Source organism: Hyla sarda, chromosome 5 (assembly GCF_029499605.1).
Source record: "Hyla sarda isolate aHylSar1 chromosome 5, aHylSar1.hap1, whole genome shotgun sequence".
Taxonomy (NCBI): domain Eukaryota; kingdom Metazoa; phylum Chordata; class Amphibia; order Anura; family Hylidae; genus Hyla; species Hyla sarda.
Genome location: NC_079193.1, coordinates 285,520,112 through 285,545,886, shown reverse-complemented (window position 1 = coordinate 285,545,886; position 25,775 = coordinate 285,520,112). Strand labels below are relative to the sequence as shown.

General features: G+C 42.8%; 1 protein-coding gene across 5 annotated transcripts in view; it reads right to left on the bottom strand.

Moving 5' to 3' along the window:
* SNTG1 (syntrophin gamma 1) overlaps window positions 1–25,775 on the bottom strand; it is a 647,197-nt gene that overhangs the window by 98,528 nt on the left and 522,894 nt on the right. For all 5 annotated transcript variants that reach the window (XM_056521890.1, XM_056521891.1, XM_056521889.1 and 2 more), the window contains one exon: window positions 24,610–24,692. In XM_056521890.1, coding sequence (XP_056377865.1) covers window positions 24,610–24,692 — 83 coding nt within the window. The remainder of the gene's footprint in view (window positions 1–24,609; window positions 24,693–25,775) is intronic.

Genomic DNA, 25,775 nt, shown 5'->3' with positions numbered 1-25,775 from the left:
TCCTTGTATACTGTATAAATGCAATCAGCAGCATGCAAACAATAGTGCCTATGCTATATAATTAGGATATCATAGATCTCTAAAAAGTAATGGCACTAAAGTGACTGCGGCTTCATATAATTCATAAAACATGGGGGAAGGGGAAGATTACAACTACTGGGGGAGACTAGACAAAAGGGGCGACACTACCTGCTTGCGCATAATACATTGACACAAAGATATAAAGTGCATCACTGGTAGACAAATGTAAGGTGCAGAATAGGGGCTATTACAGCTTCCATAGAGTGCATAATCATGTCTGAAAACCAGCATACATACCAAGAAACTATAGAAAAACAATGCAGCAGCAGACCCAAGCAGGAGTGACGCCACCCCAACGATCGTTTCGGCGATACCTTCATCCTGGGGGTGGCGTCCTAACAGTGCATAATGGTATAAATACACAAAGTAGCCAATCAGATAATTCTTATTACAAAACACACCTGAGTACTAAGTCTATTCCTCCTCCTGAATCGGCGCATAGCGCCCGAGCTTCCGGATGCCGCGGCGCTTCCGGGTGTCGCGTCAGACGTCGGAATCACATGACAGGTCACGTGACCGGCGTTTGGGAAGACGCGGCACTCGGAGACCACAGCGCCGGAGATCGGCGCATGCGCACATAAGAGAAAGAAGGACTTAGTCTCCATGGACTACACAGAGAAATACATAGAGCCAAATGGCCGGATATTAGATGTTAGAAATATATATGTAGAAAAACAAGATATTTGGGGAAAATCACATCTCTAAAGTGAAGATGATTCATTGTGCATAAAAAAGGTGATAATACATGGAGATGATGAATAATAAATACAAATGAATGTAGGTGAGTAAATGTAAACTTGTGAAAAAATATATATTAGACTATGATATTAAAAATGATAATGAGAATAACAATTGATAAAAATTATTATATGAATAATTAATAAACAATATAATAAATAATGAGAAATAAATTATGAATAAAAATAAATAAATAAATAAATAAATAAATAATAAATTTGTGTCACAAACCACCAAAACACCACACATTTTATGGCTCTGAGCTGGTCCCGCATCCCATGCCCCCAGTACATGATAGCTGACGTCCATGAACCAGTCCAGGATTTTTTGTATATATAGAGTCCCATAGAAACCCCCATCTCCCCTTATATCCTGTAGATCTTTTATTAAAAAATATAAAACATTACAAAAAGAACGAACATCACCATAACAATAATACAAACAACATACACCTGTATAATATATACAAAAATGAGTCCATATTAGTCCAAAAATGTCCAACCAAGTATCTTCTGGTCCAGCCTCATTCTCACCAAACACACCGCTATAATAACAACTACTGCTAAACACTCTACAATAATAATAATACTTACAGTAATAATAATAACAACAATAATAACTAAAAACTGGTCCGGTTGCATTTCCCCACCCAAAATAATAAATATAATAAATATGTGTCAAACCACCAACAAACACCGCAAACAGAAAAACAGAATATACAATGTTTTTTTTTTTTTGTTTTTGTTTTGGCCCTGAGCTGGTCCCGCATCCCATGCCCCCAGTACATGATAACAGACGTCCATGAACCAGTCCAGGATTTTATTATTTTTTTTTAAATAAAAGGTCCCACACAGAAACCCCCCTCCCCCCATCTACCCACCACCCAACCTAACACTAAACCCCAACACAACACAACCCCTAGAAAAAAAACAATATATATACATATATACACATATACATAAATGTACAAACAAAACAAATATATACAAAATAATACAAACTATACAAACCAAACAACAAGCAACAATAAGGCTTTTCAATCACACAAACCCCTAAAGCTCAAGTTCAGTGCCTGCAAGCCCTATATTACCATATATCTACAGCACAAAACAAAAAGACTAATGTGCCAGCATCAGCCCACCACCAGGGGGAGACAACAGGCTAAGGCACTTTAAAGGCAGAGCCCCTCCACAGACGAGAGGCCCTGCCAGCACCCAGCCTCTCGTACTCCAGAGAACGCACCTTCACCAGGTCACCAAGAATGTTCCTAACCACCTCACCCACAGGGAGGATTTTACGCTGCGTCGACACTAAACACCGTGCGTTCCACGTGTAATACCTGACCACTGAGCTGACTAGGAATAAAGTGCACTGGTCCCAGCCTCCAAGGTTTCTGAATGCCCCATAGGCCCATTCGGCATAGGAGAGACTGGCAAGCCGAGGCCAACCAATGGAAGCGCCCACCCTGTTGTAAACCTCTGTGTTAAAGGGACAATGAAGCAGAAAATGCTCCATGCTTTCCAGCATGCCTCCACACTCTTCGCGGGGACATCCCCGGTCATCAGAGCTCCTGCACTTCAGATTGTCTCTCACACACAGTTTCCCATGGAAGCAGCGCCAAGTCAAGTCCCAAAACTTCAAGGGGATCCTGATAGAATTCAAAAGCTCTAAACCCACCTCCAGATCCCGACTTGGGCAGTCCTTGAGCGCCAATGGCCTCTGGAAATGAGAAGACAGGACCCTCTTGTCAAGGAATTTCCTCGACAGAGTCCTAATCTCCCACATCCCCAGACCCCACCGACGAATAACCTTCAGAGCCGGGGTAGCATAAGCCGGGAGATGCCCGTGTGGTGTGCGAAGATCCTTCACTTGCCCTCCTGTCTCCCATTCCTGGAAGAAAGGCCAAAACCATCCCCTACAGGAGGATACCCACGGAGGAGCCCTCTCTGACCAGAGGTTTGCTATATTGGTCTTAAGAAAGGTATTCACTAGGAATACCACGGGGTTGACAATCCACAACCCCCCTAGTCTCCTCATACGGTAAGTAACCTCCCTCTTCACTAGGTTCAGTCTATTCCCCCATAACATTTGGAAGAACACACTGTAGACCCGGGTCCAAAGAGGTTCTGGCAACATGCATACACTGCCCAGATATATCAGCAAAGGGAGCAGGAAAGTTTTCATCAGGTTAACCCTTTCCCGGAGGGTCAAAGACCAACCCTTCCACTGATCCACCTTCTGAGCGGCGATCTTAAGCCTGCTGTCCCAGTTTTGTTTGGGGTAATCCCCTTGACCAAATTCGATGCCGAGGACTTTTGCGGATTCCTGGGGCTCCGGAAGGGCGTCCGGGAGATTAAAATCAGGATCTCCCCCTCCCAGCCAGAGACTCTCACACTTATCCTGATTGATCTTGGACCCGGATACCTCCGAGTAGCGGTCCACCTCTGACATCACCCATCTGCCCTCCTCTTGTGAGGAGACAAACACGGTGATATCATCAGCGTACGCTACCACCCTCAGAGCCGAATCCGGCACCGCCAGGTCCATTCTCACCCCCGCCAACGGTCCACAACCAATCCTTCTAAGGAAAGGATCGATTGCAAACACGTACAGCAAAGGGCTCAAAGGACAACCCTGACGGACACCAGACCCAACCTCAAAAGAGCGGCCAATCCAACCATTCACAAGCGGGAAACTCTCTGCCCCTACATACAAGGTCTTAAGCCAATCAACAAAACCCCCTGGCAGGCCATACCTCAGAAGGACAGACCAGAGGTACTCATGGTTAACCCGATCAAACGCTTTTGCCTGATCCAAGGACAGCAAGTACCCCTTCCAGTGGCTAGCCCTACCCTGCTCCACAGCCTCTCGGACACTGAGCACAGCACTGAATGTACTGCGGCCCGGAACAGAGCAATGCTGAGCCCTCGAAAGGAGTCGGGGTGCAAACTCCACCAGCCGGTTAAACAGCACTTTTGCCAGAATCTTTCTGTCCGCATTGAGAAGTGCTATGGGACGCCAATTCTCAATGTGGGACGGGTCTTTACCCTTTGACAGGATGATCAGCGCTGACCTCCTCATTGACTTTGGCAGAGTGCCCGAGGATAGACACTCATTAAAAACCGCAGCCAAGAGGGGAACCAAAGTGTCCTTAAAGGTCTTATAGAACTCAGATGTTAAGCCATCCGGACCGGGTGACTTCTTGAGGGCAAGCCCATCAATAGCCATCCTGACTTCCTCTTCCCGGATCATCTCTGTCAAAACGTCAAGAGAGGGGTCTACTCCTGGTTCAGGGATGGTTTCAGCCAAGAAAGCTGATACCTTATCTCGATCTAGATCCTTCCTTCCCAAGAGGTGCGAGTAGAAGGATCTGACGAACTCCAGGATCCCTGATCTGGACCTTTTCAAGGATCCCGTACTATCAATCAGTCCTGAGACTATTTTACTATTCACTGACATCTTGCAGTTTCTGTAAGGGTCGGGCGAGCGATACTTCCCGTAATCCCTCTCAAAAACCAAAGATGCGTGCCTATCGTACTGGCACTTCATCAGCAAGGTCTTCACTCTGGAGATATCCTCTCGGCTACCTCCAGTCGAGACAAGTTTCTCAAGTTTCTTCCTCAGGCCCTGGTACAAGCGGTACCTATTTAGGCTTCTGAGGCCCGAGAGCTGGCGGAAGAATCTCGCAACCCTTTCCTTGAAGATCTCCCACCACTCTGACTTACTGTTACAAAGGCCCAGCAATGGTACCTGGCTCTGAAGAAAATCCTCAAAGGACTGTCTTATCTCCGCTTCTTCCAAGAGAGACGAATTCAGCTTCCAATAGCCTCTGCCCATCCGGGGGGTCTCTGTGACATTCAGAGAAAACAAAATTAAACAGTGATCGGAGAACTCCACCTCAACAACAGACACTGCTGAAGAGACGGCTTCCTCCTTTAAATAAAACCTGTCTATCCTAGACCTACAACTACCCCTATGATAGGTGAATCCCGCGTGGCCTGGGGTGTGCCGGATGTGGACATCCACCAGGCGAGCCTCACTCGCTATGCTATTAAGGGCGACGCTATCATAAGTCAGCTTGTCTCTGGCACCTCCCCTGTCTTGGGGCCTCGTGACAGCATTAAAGTCCCCTCCAAAGACCACCTGCCGACTTGTAAAAAGATAGGGCTTGATCCTCATAAAGAGGCACTTCCGGTCCCACTTAGACTGTGGGCCGTAGATGTTAATAAGGCGAAGTTCTTGTCCCCTCATGAGGACATCTAAGATCAGGCACCTCCCCATTTCTAACTCGATAACCCGTCGGCATTCTACCGCTGCGGTAAAAAGGACCGCCACTCCGCTATACGGCTCGGCCCCAAGAGACCAGTAGGAGGGCCCATTCCTCCACTCTCTTTTAGCCTTGTAGATAGATGACATATCTGTTAGCCTGGTCTCCTGCAAAAATAAAATATCAGCATTAATATGGGCAAAAAAATCATAGGCCGCAAATCGAGCTGTATCTGACTAGGTTAATGGATGCCAGAGTCAACGGAGAGGGTGCCGCCATCAAGGGTGATTGAGTTAGACAGCTTTCTTTTTCCCACTCCCCTTCTCACCCTCCACATCAGAAGAACTCTTCACCCTCTTTAGAGAAATTGAAGTGTCCATCTCACCAGACGTCGTTTTACTTTCCTCGTCTCCGGATTCTAGGCCAGTCCCTTCCCCCGAGGACATAACCTCCCCAGGGGAAGAGGACTCGGCGCCCCCTGGAAGCCCCTCTGCCACCTCCCCCTCATCCTCCCCTTCCGAAGAAGAGGAGGAGATGTCCCTGAGGGGTCGGAATCGATTGGAAAGGCCAACCAGAGGGGAGTCAGTTTTGCCTTCCTTTGGCACCTGGACCAGGGTGGGAGAAGATCTCAAATCTCCCTTTTTTTTTTTACTTGTACCCCGCTTTCGTGTCTCCTTCTGCCATCCCACATCATCCTCCTCCACGCTATCTGAGGAGATGGCACCTTCCTCATTCTGGATCCTCCTGACCTCCTCATTCAGCTCGCCATCCCTCAGGGTCTCAGCAGCAAGGTTGGCCTCTGGGACAGAATGAGAGGTCGTCCCAGTAACCCGGGCTTTCCCCATCACCCTATCCCTTTGGCGTTTATCAAGACGTCTTAGTTGGGCTGGTGTCTTTCTCTTGCTGTTCCTCACTGACCCCTCAGTTCCTCCACCCCTGCTAGTCCCCTCCCCAGCAGATTCCGGCTCGTGATCTTCACCCGCTGGGGACAAGACTGCATTAGCGAAAGAACGAGGGCAACGACTGAATGGGTGACCTAAGTCACCACACAGGTGACACCTAATCTCTGCACAAGATGCGGCAAGATGGCCTACACCCCCACACAAGGCACATTTCTGCACCGTACAGTTTGCACTGAAGTGTGTGGGGTCACCACATCTGTGACAGAGCTTCGGCTGACCCCGGTAGAAAATCTGGATACGATCCCTGCCGAGAAACGCAGAGGATGGAATATGGGTAACTGTATTTCCTGAACGTTTAAGTTTTACCAAAAACGTCCAGGCTCCTGACCAGATGCCAAACTCGTCCCTGTTCTTCTGCGGGACCCCCATTACCTCGCCATACCGTCCTAACCAGGTGATGATGTCAACACAAGAGAGTGATTCGTTACGGGTCAAAACGGTCACTCTCTTGATTTCGTTTTGACGAGACAATGCCTGTACGGCAAAGTCTCGCCAGCCGGGCTCATTCTTTACCAATTCATAATTCGACCAGAAAAGCTCAAGCCCCTCTGGCCGAACAAAACTGATATCGAATTCAGGAGCACCGTAGGGATGTATCAAGGCAAAGATATCAACTGCCTTGAAGCCCATCTTTAGCAAGAGCTCAACCACTTTGGTCCTTGAAGGACACATATCTTCGCCCTGCCACCGAAGACGGACCACATTCCTACGGTTACTACCTGCCCCGGCTGTTGGGAGGGACCACACAGTATCGCCCCCTCTTTCCTCTCGGAAGGCAGAGAGACCGTGTCTCTCTATCCAGAAGGACAGATCAACTGCTCTACCCTCTACATTAATCGACCTTTCCCCCTTTTTCAGAGCTTCCAGGAGACGTCGCTGCAATAAACCGTCCCTAGAGTCAGGAGACGAGGAAAGTATTCTACTTCCCCCAGCAGTGACATTGGCATAACTCCTATGATCTGTCACCACTGGGGGGGCAACCGGACCAGACCCTACACCTACACCACTTCTTATGACAACATCCCCACCACCCTCAATAACAACATTAGCACTTCCCCCAACAACATTGTTTCCAATAGCCTCATCTGTAGTCCCATCACCACCCCTAATTTCAGCAACAGCAAAATCACCTTCTCCAATAACATTAACCTCCATCCGCTCCCCAGTCATACACCCCGTACCCCCATTTACCTTCTCATTCACACTGGCTGGACCAGAAACAGATAATCCGGCAAACGATGACGATGATGACATTTTTTCCCGTTTTGCCTCAGCATCACGGGGCACTAGGGCTGGGACAACCTCCGCTGGCCCTTTAAGGGACCGGGCAGCATGCTTGCCCGGTCTAGAGGAGGCCCCAGCCCTGTTCTTATTAGTGCCCTCCGCCTCATCAGCATCATCTCCAGTCTTTTCATGGCGCCGCTGATCAATGGGATCAGCGGCACCAATACAAAACAAACGTTTTTCTTCACTTTTGGGAGTGTCCGTTATGCCCTTTACTACCTCCGGCACTGAGTCACCCCCCTCTCCCACAGGGGAGCGAACTACAGCACCGGAGTCTGCCTCTCTGCCCACCGCTGGGCCGCCCTCACTGTACGGCCTTTCGGCCGATGCCTTCTCTGCTCCATCCCTGCTACTGCAAACAGGCATGGAGTTCTGCGCCCTTTTAGTATCTGTACTCTCCCCGCACCTTTGCACCGAGTCCACCACAGAACACGGGCTGGGCTGGGTAACGGGGCTTGCACAATGAGCTGACCCTGCGGCCGACTCAGGATTTACAGGGAGGGGGGTGTAGATGTAACTCACCACTTCTTGCTGCTTTGGCTTGGTCTTCTTTTTCTTCTTACCCCCAGGTGCCTCATTTGGGAGCTCATCTCCAAACACCAGGTTCTGAGGACACACTGGGGATTCCAGCATGCGGATCTGGGCCATTAGCGCCCCTCCCTGGTAGCTGCTGTCACTGTCCTCCCCTGAGTCGGCAGGTGATACTGCTGGTTGCTGTGCAGGGGGCCCACTGTACGGGGCCTGCTGCTGTTGCCGCAGGCCACCAGGTGGATCTGGCTGTTGTTCTTCCTCCATCTCCTCCGCATCATCCACCTGGCTCTCAGGTTGCAGCCCCATCAACCTTTTATTTTTATCTTCTTCTTTCACCCTGAAGCGCTCCTCATTTTCCAGTTTCTCTTTAAATGGACCACTCTTCTCCAATAATTCGGCTCTCCTCTCCTCCAAAACTTGTATTTCAGACATTAGTGTCTTTATTTGCCCCTGGATCTCTGTCTTTTTCCTTTTTGGAGTAATCTTGGCCTTGGCACGGGCACACCGCTGTTCCTCTCGGAGCCTCCTGATGGCCTTACAGGCGTCTTCATACTCACGGAGGTGACTTTTTACCCGGGAGGTATAGGTGGAAATAGACTCCCGGGTCCTCAGCACTCCCCAGCCTTCCTCACTGAGGTCGGCTTCACCTCCGTGAGCACTCTGCCTTCTTCCAGACAAACCCAGCTTTCCGCTGGCTGCACCCAGCTTTTCCGAGGAGGATCCAGCCTTGCAGCTTCTCACCTCTGTGGGGGGAGTTGGAGCAGCATTGCTGCGACTCCTAGTAGAACGCCTCACCCCCAAATCCTCCGATGTACAGGCCGCTTGCTGGCTTCTACTGCTCCCCTGCGGCCTAGTCCGAGGAGCAGAAGCCTGGGCCTCGCCTCCCTCACTCATGCCTGGAAACCCACTCCCTCCCTGGGGAGGAGGAAGCAGGCCCCAGGTGGAACAGATGGTAATTCCCTGGAGCTCAGGAGACACAGCAGACACACACAGCACAGCTGAAGCACGACCACACCCGCAACTAATTGGTCAGCACTCCAGAGCTGTACTCACTACTCTGCTGGTGGGGTAACTGTGTACGTACATTACTTATCCTGTACTGATCATGAGTTATATCCTGTATTATACTCCAGAGCTGTACTCAGTATTCTGCTGGTGGGGTCACTGTGTACATACATTATATTAATTATCCTGTACTGATCCTGAGTTATATCATGTATTATACTCCAGAGCTGCACCCATTATTCTGCTGGAGAAGACACTGGGTAGATGTGCTACACTGTGGTCTGCTTTGCTGTTACAATCTGCTCCACTGAACGTTGCCTGCCAGAACTGCCACTGACATAACAAGGAAGACGAGAGAGACTGCCACGAGCACAGATTTAGAGGTACCACTATTAGACAGAACAGTAACTTTGTTGTAGAATGGTGTGAAGCTCAGGGCATTGCTGCTATACACTGACTGCACTGACTAAACAGTATGATGGTAACATATATGGTGAAAGTATTCCTCCTTGTATACTGGTATTATTGGTTATATTGGTCTCAGTATACAGGATTTGGTCAGTAACAGTATGATGGTAATATGTATCGTAATACAATTTCTCCTTGTATACTGGCTCTATTGGTAATATTGGTCAGTATACAGGATACTGAGGCTGGTGTGTGTGTGTGGGTGTGTGTGTGGTGGGGGGGGGCGACAAAATGGAGCTTTGCTTGTCTAGGCAGAAATCATAGCACCGAACCCTGCCCTTACTGTCCCACTCACTAGCTACTAAGTCTTAGATGTAACAATGGTCACTGCCAATGTTTTATCTTTTAAATTGGACATTATTTATAGGATTATTTCAAAAGATGACAATAGCTCTTTTACAGGTGCCGACTGGAACAGGCTAAGTCTTTCACTGTACTTGCACTACCACTTCTGCAGGAAGGCTATTCCTGTAGAATGAGCTAAGAGATAGATTTGCAGAGCCCTGAACCCTATGATAACATGGAGGATTAACCTAATAAATAAATACTAATTTAATAAAATATGTCAGTTTCATGAGTAAACTGATGAAAGTGTTTAGAAAGTGTTAGCACACGTTCTAGTAGTCGAATGCATTGTGTTAGTCTTATTTAAATATTCATGTTCTCTGGGCAGAGCTTTTGTGCCTCATATAGTTAAAGAATAAAAAGATTCCCAAAGCTTATTCCTTAACCCCTTAACCCCTTAAGGACTCAGCCCATTTTGGCCTTAAGGACTCAGACAATTGAATTTTTACGTTTTCATTTTTTCCTCCTCGCCTTCTAAAAATCATAACTCTTATATTTTCATCCACAGACTAGTATGAGGGCTTGTTTTTTGTGCGACCAGTTGTCCTTTGTAATGACATCACTCATTATATCATAAAATGTATGGCGCAACCAAAAAACACTATTTTTATTGGGAAATTAAAACGAAAAACGCAATTTTGCTAATTTTGGAAGGTTTCGTTTTCACGCTGTACAATTTATGGTAAAAATGACATGTGTTATTTATTCTGAGGGTCAATACGATTAAAATGATACCCATTAATATATACTTTTATATTATTGTTGCGCTTAAAAAAAATCACAAACTTTTTAACCAAATTAGTACGTTTATAATCCCTTTATTTTGATGACCTCTAACTTTTTTATTTTTCCGTATAAGCGGCGGTATGGGGGCTCATATTTTGCGACATGATCTGTACTTTTTTTTTAGACCACATTTGCATATAAAAAACTTTTAATACATTTTTTATATATTTTTTTTTATAAAATGTATTAAAAAAGTAGGAATTTTGGACTTTTTTTTTTTTTCATTCACGCCGTTCACCGAACAGGATCATTAACATTTTATTTTAATAGTTCGGACATTTACGCACGCGGCGATACCAAATATGTCTATAAAAAATGTTTTTTACGCTTTTTGGGGGTAAAATAGGAAAAAACGGACGTTTTACTTTTTTATTGGGGGAGTGGATTTTTCACTTTTTTTTTACTTTTACTTTTACATTTTTTTACATTTTTTTTACACTTGAATAGTCCCCATAGGGGACTATTCATAGCAATACCATGATTGCTAATACTGATCTGTTCTATGTATAGGACATAGAACAGATCAGTATTATCGGTGATCTTCTGCTCTGGTCTGCTCGATCACAGACCAGAGCAGGAGACGCCGGGAGTCGGATGGAGGCAGGAGAGGGGACCTCCGTGCGGCGTTATGAATGATCGGATCCCCGCATTCAAATCGCGCACTGCCGCAGATGCCGGGATCTGTATTGATCCCGGCACCTGAGGGGTTAATGTCGGACGCCCGCGAGATCGCGGGCGTCGGCCATTGCCGGCAGGTCCCTGGCTGCGATCAGCAGCCGGGATCAGCCGCGCATGACACGGGCATCGCTCCGATGCCCGCGGTTATGCACAGGACGTAAATGTACGTCCTAGTGCGTTAAGTATCACCTCACCAGGACGTACATTTACGTCCTGCGTCCTTAAGGGGTTAAGGACCAGGGTTTTTTCCATTTTGCCCTTTTATTTTTTCCTTATTTCCTTAAAAAAATCATAACTCTTTCAATTTTGCACCTAAAAATCCATACGATAGCTTATTGTTTGTGCAACCAATTCTACTTTGTAATGACATCAGTCATTTTACCCAAAAATCTACGACGAAAGGGAAAAAAAAATCATTGTGCTAGAAAATTGAAGAAAAAAACACTTTATCTTTTTTCTGTAGGTCCATACGATTAAAATGATACCCTACTTATATAGGTTTGATTTTGTCGTACTTCTGGAAAAAATCATAACTACATGCAGGAAAATTTATATGTTTAAAATTGTCATCTTCTGACCCTTTAACTTTTTATTTTTTCACGTACTGGGCGGTATGAGGGCTAATTTTTTGCCCCGTGATCTGAAGTTTTTAGCGGTACAATTTTTGTATTGATTGAATTTTTTTTAATCGCTTTTTATAAATTTTTTCATGATATAAAAAGTGACCAAAAATAAGCTATTTTGGACTTTGGAATACTTTTGCGCGTATGTAATTAACAATATATTTTTATAATTCGGACATTACGGACGCGGCGATACCACATATGTTTATTTTTATTTACACTGTTTTTTTTTAAATGGGAAAAGGGGGGGTGATTCAAACTTTTATTAGGGAAGGGGTTAAATGATTATTTTTTTAAACTTTTTTTTGCAATGTTGTAGCTCCCATAGGGGGCTATAACACTGCACATACTGATCATTTACATTGATTCAGCATAGGAAACCATTGATCGATGATTCTGCTGCTTGACTGCTCATGCCTGGATCTCAGGCACTGAGCAGTCATTCGGCGATCGGACACCAGGAGGCAGGTAAGGGGACCCTTCACGTGTCCCACAGCTGTTCGGGATTCCGCGTTTTCACCACGGCAGTCCCGAACAGACCCCTGAGCTAGCCAGGGGGTAGTTTAATTTCACTTTAGACGCGGTGCTGTGACAGTTTATTGAGCTCAGCTGTGCTGCACAGTCGAGCCTCCCTGAAGCTGGCCAGGGACCAATCGCAGTGTTCCCCAGCCCGCGATCGCTGCTATTTGTCCGTCAGTACAGACGGACCAATAGCAGGGATCTGGTGCGGGTCTCCTCCTTCTCCCTCTCCTCCGTCACTTCACTTCGGAGGCGATTGGTGGTGAGGGGGCCCCATCAGATCGGATCCTGGGTGAACCCTGTAGACACTGCGGTCACTGAGACCGCAGTGTCTATTAGAGTAACAGGGGGAGGGAGCTCCCTCTTTTACTAATCGGCGCTCTGCAAAGTGAAAGCAGAGCGCTGATGGTTGCCATGGCAACCATAGGCCTTCCACTGGCCTCGGTTGTCATGGCAACATGAGCAATCAGTCCCTACAGACATGGGCATAATTCAATGGAGTACAGATGTGTACTCCATTGAATTATGTGTATAATAGTAAAAAAAAACTTAAAGGGGTACTCCGGTGCTAAGACAACTCATCTCCTATCCAAAGGATAGGGGATAAGATGCCTGATCATGGGGGTCCCGCCACTGAGGACCCCCGTGATCTTGCACGCAGCACCCCGTTACAATCAGTCCCCGAAGAATGTTCGCTCCGGGTCTGATTACTGGCGATCACAAGGCCGGAGCATTGTGACATCATGCCCCCCGCCCCCGTGTGACATCACACTCCGCCCCCTCAATGCAAGCCTATGGGAGGAAGCGTGCCAGCTGCCATGCCCCCTCCCATAGACTTGCATTGAGGGGGCGGAGTGTGATGTCACACGGGGGCGGGGCCATGACATCTCAATGCTCTGGCCCCATGATCGTTAGAAATCAGACCCGGAGAGAACATGCTCCAGGGACTGATTGTAACGGGATGCTGCATGAAAGATCACGGGGGTCCCCAGCGGAGGGACTCCCACAATCAGGCATCTATCCCCCATCCTTTGGATAGGGGATAAGATGTCTTAGCGCTGGAGTACCCCTTTAAGTGTGAAAAATAAGTAAAAAGGATGTAAAATAAAAGTGTGAAAATAAAAAAAGTGAAAAAATGTAAAAAATTCAAATATGTGAAAAATAAAAGAAAACAAAAGTGAAAAAATATGAAAAATAATAAAATAAATTATATATGTGTATAATACACCCCCAAAAGTAGTCCCCCCAAATACATCAACATGTCCCGTAAAAAAAGAGTCCTCACACAAATGTGTCAGTGAAAAAATAAAAAAGTTACAGCTCACAGAATGAGGCTACTTACAAACATGTAACATAACAAAGTTTTTATGCCATAAATGAACTAAAATATAAAAAAAAGTATATAAATGTAGTATTGCCGTAATCGTATCAACCTGCAGTGTAACGTTAACATGTCATTTATACCGCATGATGAACGACCTAAAAAATAAAAATATAAAACAACATCAGAATAGATATTTTTTTATGTATACCACCTCATAAAAAATGAGGTAAATGGTACCAATTAAAGCATCAACTTGTCTCCCAAAAATATTTTTGCACCCAAGGCCCCTGTAATTTTATATGATGCCAACAAAATATCCACAGCATGCCTTGTAAGAGACACGTAGTGCACAAAGGACACATATGGTAAATTTCTAAGTGTGTCAGAATTTGATGAATAAATCTTAAGTTTTACTTCTTTGTCAACAACTGTGTTACAGAAAAAAATGGATTAAAATGAAAAATTTACAAAAAAATAACATTTTAAAATTCCACCTCCTCTTTGCTTTTATTTCTGTGGAACACCTAAGGGGTTAATAAACTTCTTTAAAGTCATTCATACTACTTTAAGGGGTGCAGTTTATAAAATGGGGTGATTTATGGGGTTGTCTAATATACAGACCCCTCAATTCCCCTTCAGAACTGAACTGGTCCCTGAAAAATCAGATTTTATAATTTTCTTGAAAATCTGAAAAATTGCTACTACACTTATAAACCCTCTAACATTCTAAAAAAGTAAAAGAATGTTTATCAAATAATGGGAACATAAAGTAGACATATTGTAGAAATATTGAATAAATTAAAGGGATATTCCAGGAAAAAACTTTTTTTTATATCAACTGCTTCCAGAAAGTTAAACAGATTTGTAAATTATTTCTATTAAAAAAACTTAATCCTTCCAATAATTACCAGCTGCTGAAGTTGAGTTATTCTTTTCTGTCTGGCAACAGTGCTCTCTGCTGACATCTCTGCCTGTCTCAGGAACTGCACAGAGTAGAAGAGATTTGCTATGGGGATTTGCTGTTACTCTGGACAGTTCCCGAGACACGTGTCATCAGAGAGCATTTAGACAGAAAAGAACAACTCATCTCCAGCAGCTCATAAGTACTGAAAGGATTTTTTAATTAAAGTAATTTACAAATCTGTTTAACTTTCTGGCGCCAGTTGATATATATAAAAAAAAGTTCTTTCCTGGATTGCCCCTTTAATCATTAATTTGGTGCAGCATGGCTATTTGTTGTACAAGCAGAAAATATGAAACCTAGAAAAAAAATTGCGCAATTTTTTTTTTTTTTTACAAAAACTGCTAAATATATCAATCAAAATTTACCACTAATGTAAAGTACAATATGTCACAAAAAACTATCTCAGAATCACTTTCAGAAGTAAAAGTGTTCCAAAGTTATTACCAAATAAGTGGACGCATGTCAGATTTTGAAAATTTGCCTTGGTCATTTAGGTCAAAACAGGCTATTGAGTAAAGGGGTTAAACTAAGTTTTGGTTTGAGAACAGCTGGTGTTTTACAACTTGACTACCTTCTACAATAATCATAAGTCCTAGAGGGGAGCATATTGTCTGGAATATTGTACAGATATCTGACATATGTATATTAAAGGGGTTATCCAACATAAGGTGATTTTAGTATGTACCTGCCAGACAGTAATGGACATGCTTAGGATGGATCAGTGCTTGTCTTGGGGCTAAATGGCTATGTTGTGAGATAACCATAATGTTGTGGCTATCTTTTTGTGAACTTGGTAATTCCTGTTGAAGTTCATTCTCTTAAACTACACATCCCATAATTCCTTGTTTGTAAGTATGAAGTAACTTTCTCCCTCCAACACATCAGCCACCCCACCCATTGAAACACAAATGAGCTGCATTCCATTAAAAAAAGAAAGTGTGTTATAACTAGAGTGCTTCCAGCTGTTGCAAAATGAACTCTCTCCCACCCAGTGGTCATTCCACCCATTGAAGCAGGACAGGCTCCCTTTGCACACCTAACTAGTGTTGTCATGTCTCGATGCACTGCAACCTGGGAAAACCCGAGACCTGAGTGATTTTCTATTCTGTTGAAAAATGAATAAATATTGGGGTGAAAATCACAGAAGAATTGCAAGACCACACACAGGTACAGACACTATATTATGAACTACACTAACTTTACAACCCCTGTAGCATAGTCAAATAAAAAAAATTCTGGAATATCCCTTCCAATCAGTGATAGAAAATCTGTGAACCACAAATGCATTTCATAATAATAATATTTTTTGAATAGTACATGTCAACTATTTTTCACTACTTTTATTATATTATAGAAAACGTACTTATAGTATAAACCTCCAGTAGACCTTCACACTAGGCAAATATTAAATGAGGCATGAGGCCCTGCATTTAGAACTGGGAGGTTATATAGGCTGTAAGGGAGCAAGAGCTAAAGAAACATGGAAGGCATTAGGTCATCTTGTTTTACACCATACAAGCTAAAGTATTGGATTAGATTGTTTATACCAAGCGGTAATAATACAAGAACATCTAGCCTCATTACTTCATTTTAGACTTTTGTCCCTCCCTCTGGATATATTTTGGACATACGTGTCTTCTAAGTAGGCAGGATTTCCTAGTTTGGTTCAAACACTGGGCCAATTCTTCTCCTCTTCACTTTGATGGCATGCAGTTTTACAGGTAGATAGAGTAACTGCAGCTTCTCTCACTTAGTCCCCTTCCTTCTAGGCTTGTTTTCTGTATAACTCAATATTGCAATAAGAATCAGAGGAAGCTATAGTAAGGCGAGTGTAGTAGGGGTGAACAGCATACACCCCCACCTTTCTTGCTTGTAATCAAACATTATGCTGCGTGTGGTTGTTCCTGTGAGATGGCATTCTTCTGTTCGGGGTTTTTGGGACTGGTGGGCCATGATTCTATTTAACAATAGCAAAATACTCAACTGATTGGGGGGGGGTTGTTATTGATATTGGGGATGCCAATTGCTTGGAAGGGGCTTGACACTGATGTAGAGTTATACATTACAACACCTAGACACTGAATAACAATATAAGAACAGCAGTTTTTGCTTCTACTGGGAGTGTGCTATTAGCCTCCATTGTAAGTCAATTGAGCCTTAGATAGGCCTGCACAGACATGGGCCTGAGCCTCTCCGACTCTTGAGAGGGTAGAAGCAGAATGAAGTGGCTTACCTGAATTGAGAGGACTGTGGTAGGGATTGCTTGTTTTGAAGTGGTTATTGACATAGTCTTAGCTATAAAATAAGGAGAACTAACAAATGCTGTTGTGAGTTTTCACAGAGGCAATATAAGCAGAGCCCTAGGAGAGGTAAGTTCTGGAAAAATCTGTTGGGTTGAATAAGGTGTTGGGCTGTAGGCCATACATCCAGGTTAGGGGAATGCTAGTTTTAAACTTGATGGAGATCCCTGCAAGGGCCCAAAAGTTGGTAGCTAACTAGTTTAAGAAGGTAAACATCCATTGGCTTGAGAGAAACATAGCTGGTCTGCTGCAGAATGTGTAGGGCAAACAAAAATAGTATGAGGGGTTAAGTATTAGAGCCTGAAGAGCTGACATGAGTTGGGTGGCAGCCATTCATCTGTTTGGGTGTAAGTTGCAACAAGTTTCATAATTGTGAGTTAACACCATTTGGGGGCAGTGCCAAACAGGCACTCTCTCCAAGGTCTTGGCTGTTAGTCCTTTGCTCATTGTGTCTCTGTGGAGCAATAGTAGCTGAAAAGTGTAGTTTAAAAGTTCTGTTCAGAAAGTTCTAGCAATGTTAGAGCACCACTCTGTGTGTTTATAACCATTAGCGGTATGCCCATTGTATGTTTTGAAACCATTGAGCTTATGTTACTATTCTTATTGTTGCAAAAATGAAAGTAATGTTTTTTCTGATTTAGTTAAGTTGTCTGGAGGGATGTGCTGAATTGTATTTCCTTGTTAATGACTACTGCAATACCATAGTGACTACTTCAATACTGCAGTATCAAGTCATGTAGAAAAGATGTCTTATCTATCTCCTTCTGCATCATATTGATTAAGGCAGAAGTCATTGACCACTCTTTATTATGTGGAAATGTTCTCCTGGTATTCACTAGGTGCTCAAGAGCCTGTATTGAACACTACAGTATAACTTAGTATTGTCATGAAATGATTGAAAGAAGTTAAAATCAAATATCCAGTGCTTCAATGACTTTCATGGGTCTGGTACAGGGTATACTAGGTGAACACTCGCCTAATCTCTGTAATTTCTCATCTTTATTTTGCTTCACCACGCATGGTTTTCAACAGCATACAAAGATATGTAATTTCTACATAAAACACCCACACAACAAAAAATGCTCTTTCATACAAGTTAGTACCATAAAATACATCATACAGATAAAACTTTCAAACATATTTTAGGAGCTTGTGGTTTTAGTACCTGGGTTCTTAAAGGGGAACTCCGGTGGAAAAAAAAATGTTTTCAAATCAACTGGTGCAAGAAAGTTGAACCGATTTGTAAATCACTTCAATTAAAAAATCTTAACCCTTCTAGTACTTATCAGATGCTGTATACTACAGATATACTACTGAGAAGTTTGAGTTCTTTTCTGTCTGACAACAGTGCTCTCTACTGACACCTCTGTCTGTGTCAGTAACTGTCCAGAGCAGTAGAGGTTTTCAATGGAAATATGATTCTAATCTGGACAGTTCCTGACACGGACAGAGGTGTCAGCAGAGAGCACTGTTGTCAGATGGAAAATAAATTCATAAATGTCTTTGTTTTATACAGCAGCTAATAAGTATTGGAAGGATTAAGTAATTTACAAATATGTTTAACTTTCAGGCACCAGTTGATTTTGAAACATTTGTTTTCTACTTGTTTCCACCGGAGTTCCCCTTTAACTATATTAACTTTCTATCATGTTACAATGTACTTATTTATTTTAACAATAGGTCTATTTTAGGGACTGTAAGAATGATTTAAGTTTAGAGTTTTTATTATTCATTTCTTTATTGGGGCTGTAATGCTTTGTGTTTTTATTTTGTATAATTTTTAATATAGGAATAATGAGCATTTTTTTTTATTTTGGATATATATTTTTGCACCAATCATTACCTTAACCACTTGTCACTGCAGATAGTTTTGACAAGTCTGACTAGTATCACTTTATTGTATGTGGGAATGGCTTTGCAATGCTTTTACTCATCCAAGTGATGAGACTGTTTTTTGATGAGACAAATTCATTTGTTTACTGTGTTTATTTGTGAATATACAAAAATGTATCATACTTTGGAATTAGGTCTCTATTTTTAAACTTAAATTTATCTGCTTGCAAGACATTATACCACACAAGCTAGTGAGGATTTTTTTTTAATTCAATTTCTTTAGTTATTTTAGATTTATTTTTCACCTTTTTAAACACATGTGGTACCTTTTTTTGAAAAAATGGGTAAGCTGTGCATTTTAGTCTCAGGTTTAGGATTTATGAAAGTAAGAACTCCAGGATTTAGGGGGAGATTTATCAAACCTGTGCTGAGGAAAAGTTGCCCATGGCAACCAATCAGATTTCTTCTTTCATTTTTAACAAGGCCTCTGCAAAATGAAAGAAGCAATCTGATTGGTTGCTGTGGGCAACTGGGCAACTTTTCCTCAGCACAGGTATTGATAAATCTTCCCCTTAATCCTCAGAAGATGCCCCTTCCGGGAAGTACAGTAAGTGGGAAAATAGTGTAAGATTTCATGCCCCTGCTGCTAGACTAAGGTTACCACCTAACTACTATACCAGCATCCCAGTTTTTAAAGGAGTACTCCCCCCCCCTGGACATCTAATCCCCCTATCCAAAGATAGGGGATAAGATGTCTGATTGGGGGGGAGGGATCTGGCTGCTGGGACCTCCACGATCTCTGGGCATTAATTCATAAAATAATTAGTTGTTAAAGTGGACATACAGTCGTGGCCGTAAATGCTGGCACCCATGAATTTTTTCAAGAAAATTAAGTATTTCTCACAGAAAAGGATTGCAGTAACACATGTTTTGCTACACACATGTTTATTCCCATTCTGTGTATTAGTACTTAAGCAAAAAAGGGAAGAAAAAAAGCAAATTGGACATAATGTCAAACCAAACTCCAAAAATGATTGTCACCCTTTCAAAATTGTGGATAAATAAAATTGTTTCAAGCATGTGATGCTCCTTTAAACTCACCTGGGGCAAGTAACAGGTGTGGGCAATATAAAAATTACACCTGAAAGCAGATAAAAAGGAGAGACGTTCACTTAGTCTTTGCATTGTGTGTCTGTGTGTACCACACTAAGCATGGACAACAGAAAGAAGAGAAGAGAACTGTCTGAGGAATTGAGAACCAAAATTGTGGAAAAATATCAACAATCTCAAGGTTACAAGTCCATCTCCAGAGATACAGATTTGCCTTTGTCCACAGTGCGCAACATTATCAAGAAGTTCAGAACCCATGGCACTGTAGCTAATCTCCCTGGGCGTGGACGGAAGTGAAAAGTAGATGAAAGGTATCAACGCAGGATAGTCCGGATGGTGGATAAGCAGCCACAAACAAGTTCCAAAGATATTTAAGCTGTCCTGCAGGCTCAGGGAGCAACAGAGTCAGCGCAAACTATCCGTCGACATTTAAACGAAATGAAACGCTATGGCAGGAGACCCAGGAGGACCCCACTGCTGACACAGAGACATAAAAAAGCAAGACTACATTTTGCCAAAATGAACTTGAGTAAGCCAAAATCCTTCTGGGAAAATGTCTTGTGGACAGATAAGATCAAGATAGAGCTTTTTGGTAAAGAACATCATTCTACTGTTTACTGAAAACAGAATGAGGCCTACAAAGAAAAGAACAGAGTACCTACAGTGAAATATGGTGGAAGTTCAATGATGTTTTGGGGTTATTTTGCTGCCTCTGGCACTGGATGCCTTGAATGTGTGCAAGGCATCATGAAATCTGAGGATTACCAACAGATTTTTGGTCGCACTGTACAGCAGGACAATGACCCCAAACATACGTCAAAAAGCATCCAGAAGTGGATGGCAACAAAGCGCTGGAGAGTTCTGAAGTGACCAGCAAAGAGTCCTGATCTAAATATTATTGAACACCTGTGGAGAGATCTTAAATTTGCTGTTGGGAAAAGGCTCCCTTCCAATAAGAGATACCTGGAGATGTTTGCAAAGGAAGAGTGGTCCAACACTGAGAGGTGTAAGAAGCTTATTGATGGTTATAGGAAGCAACTGATTTCAGTTGGTTTTTTCCAAAGGGTGTACAACCAAATATTAAGTTAAGGGTGCCAATAATTTTGTCCAGCTCACTTTGGGAGTTTGGTGTGACATTGTGTCCAATTTGCTTTTTTCCCTCCCTTTTTTGGTTTAGTTCCAATACACACATAGGGAATAAACATGTGTACAGCAAAACATGTGTTACTGCAATCTTTTTCTGTGAGAAATACTTCATTTTCTTGAGAAATTTCAGGGGTGCCAACATTTACGGCCATGACTGTATCACTATGATTACAGTTTTTTATTTTTAAACAAAGATGAGGCCACTTGGAACTGTGCAAGTGTTCACACTTTCACTGCTTTCAACTATGGGTGTTGTTAAACAACAGCCAACTCCCCAAATTGTGTATTGACTATTTGCTTTTTTTGTATTTTGTTTTGTATCATGTTGCTTTATCAAGTAAACTATTGTGAAGTAAACTGTGAGCCAACAGTATTTATTCTTGCAGTTTGTTTTTCTACTATAAAACAATTTTACCTTGACTAAAACAACATACTGTAGATCAATATTAATAGTATTTGCAGGAGAAAGTCCACATAAATAATGTATAGACAAACAACTGATAGATTTGTGCATGATGCAGATAAAGACTATTGATATAACATTTTATAAGAGAGAAAACATAGTTTAAAAAATATTTTTCATGTCTCCATGGCAACAAAAACACCATTGAGGCATGGCTTGTTCACTAACCAAGGATGTTTATTATACACTGACAAAAGAAATAAAATAGATTTTATTCAAGTGTTGACACTTCAAACGGAACAAGCAACGAGTTTCTGCATAAAATATTGATACATAAAAATAACAAAATATGTAAAAAAACAAACAAATGCAAGCTGACCAAGACATTGCCATTGACTTACATTGTAAGCTAGTCTTGCTCAGCATGATCTTCTGCCAGCTAGTTCTAGCTACCGATCAAAACTTTTGACATGTCTTTACAACATAACAAAAGTTTTTTTTTTTTTATGACATAACAGTGCTTATTTATGGTAGGGTCACACGGAATGGATTTGCAGAGCATTTTATGCTGCGGATCCACCGATGACGGACCCTACATTGTGCCTCCAGCTGTGCCTGCCTGCTTGTAGCTACGAGCAGACACACAGCGATCTGCAAGGGCCATGTGCATGCGCAGTGTACTCGCAGACATTGCAGCCGCTCCTCCTTCTCCCTGAGCTAGGCAGCTGCATTGCCGCTACTAGCAGGCACAGCTGGAGGAACACTGTAAAATACACTGCTGATCAGTTCCGTGTGACCCTACCCTTAACCCCTTAAGGACCTAGCATTTTTCAGTTTTAGCACTGTAGTTTTTTCCTTCTTACCTTTTAAAAATCATAACCCTTTAAATTTTGCACCTAAAAAGCCATGTGATGGCTTAGTTTTTGTGCCACCAATTCTACTTTGTAAGGACATCAGTCATTCTACCCAAAAATCTTTCCGCGAAACGGAAAAGAAAAAATTATTGTGCAGCAAAATTAAAGAAAAAAGTTTTGTAATTTTGGCGGCTTCCGTTTCTACGCAGTACATTTATCGGTAAAAATTACACCTTATCTTTATTCTGTAGGTCCATACGGTTAAAATGATACCCTACTTATATAGGTTTGATTTTGTCGTACTTCTGGAAAAAATCATAACTACATGCAGGAAAATGTATACGTTTAAAATTGTTGTCTTCTGACCCCTATAACTTTTTTATTTTTCCGCATACGGGGTGGTATGAGGGCTCATTTTTTGTGCCGTGATCTGAAGTTTTTATCGGTTCCATTATTGTTTTGATCAGACGTTTTGATCGCTTTTTATTCATTTTTTATGATATAAAAAGTGACCAAAAATACGCTATTTTGGACTTTGGAATTTTTTTGCGCGTACGCCATTGACTTTAATTAATGAAATATTTTTATAGTTCAGACATTTCCACATGCGGCGATACCACATATGTTTGTTTTTATTTTTATTTACAAGTTTTGTTTTTTTATGGGAAAAGGAGGGTGATTAAAATTTTTATTAGGGGAGGGGTTAAATGATCTTTATTAACTTTTTTGTCAAATTTTTTTATGCAGTGTTATAGCCCCCATATACCACTGCACACACTGATCTTTTACACTGATCATTGTTATTCCGTAGGATAACATTAATCAGTGATTCTGCCGCTTGACTGCTCCTGCCTGGGTCTCAGGCACGGAGCAGTCATTCAGCAATTGGACGCGCAAGAGGCCGGTAGGAAACCCTCCTGATGCGTCCTAGCTGATCGGGACATAACAGTTTCACTGCGATGCTCCCGATTAGCCTGACTGAGCAGCCGGGAGTTCTTTTTCTCAACTTTAGATGTGGCGTCTCTTCTTTGAATGCTGCGTCTGAACAGTTAATAGTGCGCGTCACCGCGATTGGTGATGCTTGCTATTAGCCACGGGTCCTGGCCGTTGTTAGGCCGGGCCTGACCTGCTATGACGTGGGGTCATGACGTAACCCGACATTATAGAAATGGAGTGGACTCAGGGCGTACAGGTATGCCCTGAGTCCTTAAAGAGGTTGTGCGCTGCCCTGACTTTCGGAGCTCCGCTCACAGCGTCCGGAGGCTCATTACTCCGAACGCTGTGTGTGGGCTTCTGTGTTCGCGGACGCCGGGTGTGACATCACGCCCGGCCCCTCATGACATCTCGCCCGCCCCCTCGTGACGTCACGCCCGCCCCCTCTACCAAAGTCTATGGGAAGGGGGCGTGACAGCGGTCAACTAAAAGTCAACTTATTTACAGATGTAGGTCTTTAGCAGCACAGTGCTTCATCTCATTAGCACAGTTGCAAGACTGTAATTCACTTTGCGAGTAGTGAGAGGTGAATGGTGATGCAAACAGTACTGTAGGCATCACTTCTCACTGTGCACAGTACTGTAAGCATTTAATTCAAGAAAGGGCATGCATGGTGGAAAAATTACACATACTAATAATAATTGTATAGTCTTAACTAAATGGGACCTAAAACATATATGCGAAAGAACCACATTAGATAGATGTAACTGCTTCATGAAATAAGTTGAAGTGAAAAGATATCGTTAAAGAAGTATTTTTCTTCTTATTTGTTTGAGCCTTTGATATCAAGTTATAGTATTATTCTGTGTAATATGCTTCTAAAACTTCTGTGCACCACTATATCCCATTTTCATGAATGGGACCCACACCCAGAAGTACTGAAGTGAAAGTTTTTTTTATACCGTTGCCTCTGACATTTCTGTGCATTACATGTGGCCAGAGACAAAAGTGTGGCTATGCTGCAGCTAATGGGTGGATAGCATTACTTTAGATCCCTTGCAGCCTACTATCCATGCACCCACTGCAACATAGCCAAGTCCCATGGAGATTATGTGACTTATGACATATTGTCTCTGGCCGCATGGAATGCTTGTTAGGGTCAGAGGCAGCAGTATTATAAAAAGACCTGCAATACAGTACTTCCGGGTGTGCGTCCCTGAAATAAAAATGAGACAAAGCAGCACATAGAGGTAATAGAATCATATTACACACTATATTAACTTTGCATCATGGGCTCAAAGGTTGAAGAAAAAAATCCTGAAATATCCTGAGTAAACATGAAATAAAAAAACTAAATTATTACATAGAATATAAAGTGAGAAAACATATTTACAGTCCAAGATTGCATGCTAAATGCAACATACAAATATGTAGTAAAACTGTGAAAAATCATACCGTGTTGTTTGGATGATAGTTTAGATGCAAGCCACTGTCACACAAGGGAGATGATGTGCCACTGCTTTGGTCACTGGGTGCACCTATTAAAAGTTGATAATTAAAATTATAACCTGTATAAAATATTACTATAGTAACATGAAAATGCAATATAATTTATATACTCAAAATTAGGGGGAAAGAATCATTGTGGTTAGACATCTGCCCCAGAAAAAAAAAAAAAAAGCTTTTGGTAACCTTTTACTCTAAGGAAACCAGTCACTGCTTCTATGCTGGATTACCCACAAGTCATCAAGTAGTACATGGCGGCCTCTGCCGGCCCTACTCGGCACCTAAACTAGGAGAGATCTATCAATCAAGACTGGTGAGCCTGAAAGAAGCTGTGAGGGGCCCCCAGATGACTCGTAGTTTGAGCAGCATAAAAGTGATGACAGGTTGCCTTCAGCTGCTTTGGGAAAATAAAAACAGCAAACAGATTAACTTTGAAACAAGATACATTGTAAATGATATTCAATGTATTGACAATGTTATAAATATTTCTTTTATTGAATTATTCTATCCATCACTATTTACATTACTGTTTTCCATGATGTTCCGTAAAAAGTTGTAATCCAACAACATCTGCAATCCTTCTAAGAAAAGTGCTTGGTTTAAATGGCCACTGTCACCAAACATATATTTTTAGAAACAATAGAGACATGTAATATAAGTACCATATATACTCGAGTATAAGCCGAGTTTTTCAGCACGATTTTTCGTGCTGAAAACACCCCCCTCGGCTTATACTCGAGTGAACTCTCCACCCGCAGTGGTCTTCAACCTGCGGACCTCCAGAGGTTTCAAAACTACAACTCCCAGCAAGCCCGGGCAGCCATCGGCTGTCCGGGCTTGCTGGGAGTTGTAGTTTTGAAACCTCCGGAGGTCCGCAGGTTGAAGACCACTGCGGCCTTCGACATCATCCAGCCCCCTCTCACCCCCCTTTAGTTCTGTACAGTACTTACCTCCGCTCGGCGCTGGTCTGGTCCTGCAGGGCTGTCCGGAGAGGAGGTCGTCCGGTGGGATAGTGGTTCCGGGCTGCTATCTTTACCGGGGAGGCCTCTTCTAAGCGCTTCGGGCCCGGCCTCAGAATAGTCACGTTGCCTTGACAACGACGCAGAGGTGCGTTC